Here is a 6,000-nt window from a genome sequence, read left to right as displayed (position 1 = left end):
CTAGCGCCCAGTGTTTTCAGGTGGTGTTGAACCCACAGTAACTCTAATGACGCAGTTAGTAAAATAAATAGAAATGAACTAGTAGGAGCTTTGTGTTGTTCAGGTGCTTCTTCAGGCAGGACTTGCAGGAAATAAAACCTTTGGTGGGTTACAGTTCTGCTTCAGGTTAAATAAACGTTATTGTTTGACATGTTAAACAGTATTTCTGTAATAGAATGATTAGAATAAGCTGATAATTGTGAGTAAACATGGCTGTCCATGAGCTGGGTTTCCTCAGCTGGAGGAGCTCATAAGGGCAGTTAGCTGAAGGTGCTGCAGTCAGTCACTGTGGGCCGGACCGCCACTGCACTTCCGCTCGGCGAGAGGAGAAACGCACACGCGTGAGGCGGCGGAAGAGGCGCAGACACAAAGAAAGGTAGCGAAAGATGCTTTAATATTCAACCTGGGGTTTAAATTACGAACGGCTTGGTTGTTTTATCGAGTGATGGACCGGTGATGGCGGTTATGAGGAGGAATTGGGGGAAGAATCGGTCTGTTGTTGTTGTTGGCTGTCGCGTGTTTGAGCACGAGACGCTGTGAAGAAAGCCAACGGTCAGTAAAATGTCGCCACGGTTCGGCCGATTCGATTCGATTCGATTCGATTTTACCGTGTAGTTTAGCTTATAGAGTCGGTACGATACAATAATGACAACATAATTCACGTATAGCGGTGAAAGTTTCAACTCGAACTGAGTGGAAATAGCCGGGGGGAGAGTGAACCGAGTCCTGAAAATGCGCGACGTCGCCCCGGCTTGTTTTCACCTCATCTAACCGAACTGATTCATTAACGTGAAAAATCACAAATAGCTTCTTATGATTTTCTCACCATGGAGTCGATTCAGTTCACTTTTGTGTCGATTCTTAAATAAACACAGGCTGCTTTTACATACGTACAGAGCAAACATGCGGGTCACCGGGCTAATCTCTTTACAGCCTTCTGGGCTATGAAGTAAATCATCCATCCAGCTTGTTAAACGTTCCTATTCGTATCATTATACTGGATTTTACCTCACACTGCTTCTAAAATAGGGCTTATTGTTGGGTTCTTTGGATACTGAACACTTCTGGAGCCTCTCGTATAGCTAGAATGATTCGTTTACCTGTTCTGTACTTGGGTTTTCTCAAAATGAGGTACATCAGTGGTTCATTATTGATTTGGTGGGCCACAACAGGCTGCAAGTGTTGGTTTGTTTATTAGGATTTTACCGTCATGTTTTACACTTTGGTTGCATTCATGACAAGACGGGTAGTTACACAAGATTCATCAGTTCACAAGGTTATATCGAACACGGACATGGACAATTTTGTATCTTCAATTCACCTCACTAGCATGTCTTTGGACTGTGGGAGGAAACCGGAGCACCCGTAGGAAACCCACGCCGACACGGGGAGAACACGCAAACTCAGCACAGAAAAGACCCGGACCGCCCCACCTGGGGATCGAACACAGAACCTTCTCGCTGTGAGGCGACAGTGCTACCCACTGAGCCACCGTGCCACCCCGCATGCGTTGGTGAAAGTTGTCTTCTGGACTGCACGAATGCATTAATAGTATATTAACTGACGGCGCAAAGTAGGAAGGTGGATCAGGGCCACAGGACAAGAATCCCGGGTTTTCCTTGACCATTTAAGGGTTTACGTTTACTTTTACATTTTCGGCATTTAGCAGACGCTTTTATACAAAGCGACTTACAGTACTGTGACAGTATATTGTCTAAGCAATTAAGGGTTAAGGGCCTTGCTCGAGGACCCAACAGTGACAACCTGGCAGTGGTGGGGCTTGAACCAGCAACCTTTTGATCACTAGTCCAGTACCTTAACCACAAGGCTACAACTGCCTAGTGCCAATGTGTCATATATTTAAGTGTAATCATTGTGCAACGCTCCAGGGTGCAAAATTAATATTTTATTTAACTAGAAGGTGTCGAACTACAACATTTTTGGTTCTTTAAAAAGTTTCTCTTTTGTTTCTAGATGTTTTGGTTCTTCGGAATCTAAAGGATTTTTGTATCAAGCAACTGCTTGGATGTTAATCTGATTTCATAGTAATGGTTAAATTTCCCCCTATTTTTCCCCTCATTATGTGTTTTGTAAACATTGGATACATATCTAAAGTTAAAAAGTATCTTTATTTTTCATATATTTAAAGTTCTGCGATGGGTTGGCACCCTGTTCAAGGTCTTCAAGCCTTGTGCCCAGTGTTTCCTGGTGGAAATGGGCCTGCTGTGACCCAGACCAGGATACACTGGCCGATTGAAAATGAAAAATCTTTATAGTACTGCAGCTCGGTTGAGTTTGTGTAGCTTAATAATATTCTGTTGTTTGGTTTTTACAAACCCCCTCATCCTGGTCGGTGTAAGGGCAACACACTTGGGCAAAGAACATACTAACACAGGCTAATGAAGTGTACCCATATCTATGGCGGTTATAAAAGTTAGTACTCTCAGGGTTGACGGTGTTGGAGGGTGTCGGTCCCAAGGCCGATTTCACTTTTCCATGGTTTCAGTCGTAGGGGGTGGTGTGGTGGTTAAGTGGGTAGCACTGTCGCCTCCCGGGTTCGATCCCCAGGTCGGGCAGTCAGGGTCCTTTCTGTGTGAAGTTTGCATGTTCTCCCTGTGTCTGCGTGGGTTTACTCCGGGAGCTCCGGTTTCCTCCCACAGTCCAAAAACATGCAAGTGAGGTGAATTGGAGATACAAAATTGTCCATGACTGTGTTTGATATAACCTTGTGAACTGATGAATCTTGTGTAACGAGTAACTACCGTTCCTGTCATGAATGTAACCAAAAGTGTAAAACATGACGTTAAAATTCTAGTAAACAAACAAACGGTCATAAATATGTTTGTACTTCTAAAACAGTGCTGGCTTGGTAAGGTTTTTATTAAACTGCTCTTTTATGATATGCCTATAATGTGTAATTGTAACACAATTACAGTTTGAGCCTAGAAGAAGGCATACAGACACGGAGGATTCAGCTTTTACATGCCTTGCATCAGGAGTGCCGTCCTGACACCATTTGATATGCAGCAACATCTAAAATTGATTTTACGTACCTCGAAGCATTTATGTGCCAAGCCCAACATTCACCTTCCTACTCGCACACAGGAGCAATTTAGAATTCACCTTCTGTGTGTTTTTAGTAATTGTGAGAAAACTGAGATACCCACCCCCCCCTTTTTCCAGTACAACGGGTTTCCAGATAAAAACCTGTAACGGACTGTAACCAGAGGGGATTTTTAAACCAAGGTCCCCTATGCCCATGTTGCTGTGCTCAACCCACTCAACAAGCTGTTCAACTGTGCCTACTTCCCATCAAAACTAGAACTTGTATGTCATGTCATGTGCAGTGAAAGTTGTCCGGTTGCGCTGTGATTTTCTTTGACCACCTGTAACTTGTCTTAAAAAACATAATAAATAAATACACAAATAAATAACATCTCAAAAGATAAAAATGTTCTGTGCAAGCACCAGTGGTTCAGCAAAATCTTGGGCAAGAAGGTCCTGGGTTCGATCGATCCCCAGGTGGGGCGGTCCGGTCCGGGTCCTTTCTGTGTGGAGTTTGCATGTTCTCCCCATGTCTGCGTGGGTTTCCCCCTGGAGCTCCGGTTTCCTCCCACAATCAAATACATGCAAGTGAGGTGAATTGGAGACACTAAATTGTCCATGACTGTGTTCGATATAACCTTGTGAACTGATGAACCTTGTGTAATGAGTAACTACCGTTCCTGTCATGAATGTAACCAAAAGTGTAAAACATGACGTTAAAATCCTAATAAACAAACAAACTACAAAATCTTGGTGTTTTCAGTTTTAATCTTTAATCTAATTTTCAGGGGATTCGCTGGACACAATTTAGATTTTCTAAACAATCACCCTGTCTTTACAGTTAATGTGAAGAATCAACCTTCTAATCATTTTCCTACATTGACAAAGCCGATGTCAGTCCATTATTGTGTACATTCCGAATAAATACAGAATCTTTCCAGACGTGCATACAAAGCAAACGTGGTTCAGCAGAGCAGGCTAATCTCTTCATAAGCCACTGAGTTATGAAATTACTCATCCAGCCTGTGATAAGAGCAGGTTCACACAGTGTTGTACAATATACTATTAAAATCTGTCCCAGGGTTTCATTTAGGGGATAGTTGTTATCCTTTTTAAATGTAGGACAGTTGTTCAGTTTAGTTTATAGGCTATGAACTGAATGTTTAGGGTTTTCCCAGAGCTACAGGATGTAGAACATTTCGAGATGCCAAATGTATAATTTTTTTTGTGGCCAAATAGTTTTAGCTCTTTGTGGTGATTTTTGTGGTTTCTAATTGTATGATGATCTGTCGTTCATATTGATGTTTTCTTTCTTGTTCTACTGCTTGATTAAGTTTGTTTAGCAAATCTGCATTCTGCATTTTTTTTATCATCAACTGTTCTGTGCAGATCAAGGTTTCAGTGGGTCTGATGCCACTCAAACACTGGACAAGTTGCCAATGAATTATAGGTTGAAAAACGTTCCCTCTTACTCACTTACTCGTACCTAGGAGCTGTTTAAAGTAGTCAGTCCCAAGGACCAACCAAGCCATTAAATTTAATCTGACACGTGTCCAGTCTGTTGCCACTTCTTATCACCTGCCAGTGTTGGCTTTCCACACAGAGCCAAATCCCGCATGGAGACACCCACGTCACGGAGACCGCATATTACAGTAGCAGTAGGATGAGATCCTGTCTGACCTTCCCTCCCTTCAGACCGTCCCTCCCCTCAAACACGGCTAACTTTGTTCGTGTGGTCGTTTGGCCAGGTCGGTGGCTCTGCTGAGAATCGAACTTGCGACTGCTGTGCCACCTGATTACATCATAAATAATAATAAGATGAATAATTCATATAAATAATTACAGTAGCTGTTTGTGTCAGGGTCCCGGGGGTCTGACGGCACTAACTGCAAGGCATGGAAATGTATAAGACAGGGCCCCAGTCCAGTGCAGAGCATCACACATTTACTCACAATTGAAAACATTTTAGAGTAGCCAATCCATCTTCTGAATATTTAACCGAAGCACCTGGAAGAAACCCAGGGAGACGGGGAGAACTTGCCTTCTCACAGACTTCTTACATTAATATGTTTAGCCGTATTTCCCTCTACTAGATTAATCTTTTCTTTCTGCTGCCCAGCCTCGGGCATCTGTAAGCTCATGTACAGAAAGGGGCAATTAACACCCTTTGTGGTAAAATGTTCTTTATAGAACCCTCAATGGTTCACCTAACTTATAGGGTGCTAAATGGAGCCTGTCTTAGTGCAACAATTTCTTTAGAAAGTGGCCATTCTAAATCATCAAGAGTTCTTGTTAATGTAAAGGGGTTCTAATTGATACCTTTTGTTACTGGTTCTTTTTAGGACAGAGGTAGTCTAGTGGGTAGAGCTTTGGGCTATTAATCGAAAGGTTGAGAGTTTGAATCCCAGCTCTGCTATGCTGCCATTTGGGTCCTTGAGCAACCCTCTCTGCTCCAGAGGTGCTGTACAATGGTAGACCCTGCGCTCTGACCCCAGCTTCCAGGCAAGCTGGGATATGGGAAGAAAGAGTTTTGTTGTACTGTACACGTGTATATGTATATAAGACAAAGGCAATCTTCCATAGAAGACTTTAGGGTTCAGCTTGGGACCCCAAATAACTTTTACAGTATATGTAGTAGTGGTGTGAAAAGTTGTGACACATTATGGTGCTTAGCTTCTGTTTTTTTTTTTCTTTCAAGGTTGTGAGGATGTCTGACGAGGACTCCATTGCCGGATCAAGTTCTTCCTCATCATCCTCCTCCTCCTTCGTCCATCAGCAGTCAGACAAAGACACGCCTAACAAGAAAAAAGAGAGCAAATCCACCATGAGTAACAAATCTAAACTACTTTCAACCAGTGCCAAAAGGTGAGAAATGCTGATAGTAAAACTACTGACTTTCTTAAATTGGCACTTGTG

The 6,000-nt window shown here is 42.7% G+C and overlaps 1 protein-coding gene across 1 annotated transcript in view; it reads left to right on the top strand.

Moving 5' to 3' along the window:
- The first annotated feature begins 313 nt into the window (after positions 1 to 313).
- ube2e1 (ubiquitin-conjugating enzyme E2E 1) overlaps positions 314 to 6,000 on the top strand; it is a 33,626-nt gene continuing 27,939 nt past the window's right edge. The window contains exons 1-2 of the mRNA XM_063010449.1: positions 314 to 415; positions 5,783 to 5,949. Of these exons, the coding sequence (XP_062866519.1) occupies positions 5,792 to 5,949 (158 nt within the window). The 5' untranslated portion in view covers positions 314 to 415; positions 5,783 to 5,791. The remainder of the gene's footprint in view (positions 416 to 5,782; positions 5,950 to 6,000) is intronic.

The sequence above is a fragment of the Trichomycterus rosablanca genome, chromosome 2 (genome assembly GCF_030014385.1).
Source record: "Trichomycterus rosablanca isolate fTriRos1 chromosome 2, fTriRos1.hap1, whole genome shotgun sequence".
Lineage (NCBI taxonomy): Eukaryota > Metazoa > Chordata > Actinopteri > Siluriformes > Trichomycteridae > Trichomycterus > Trichomycterus rosablanca.
Note: the sequence above shows the minus strand (reverse complement) of the source record. Positions and strands in the feature narration are given on the sequence as shown.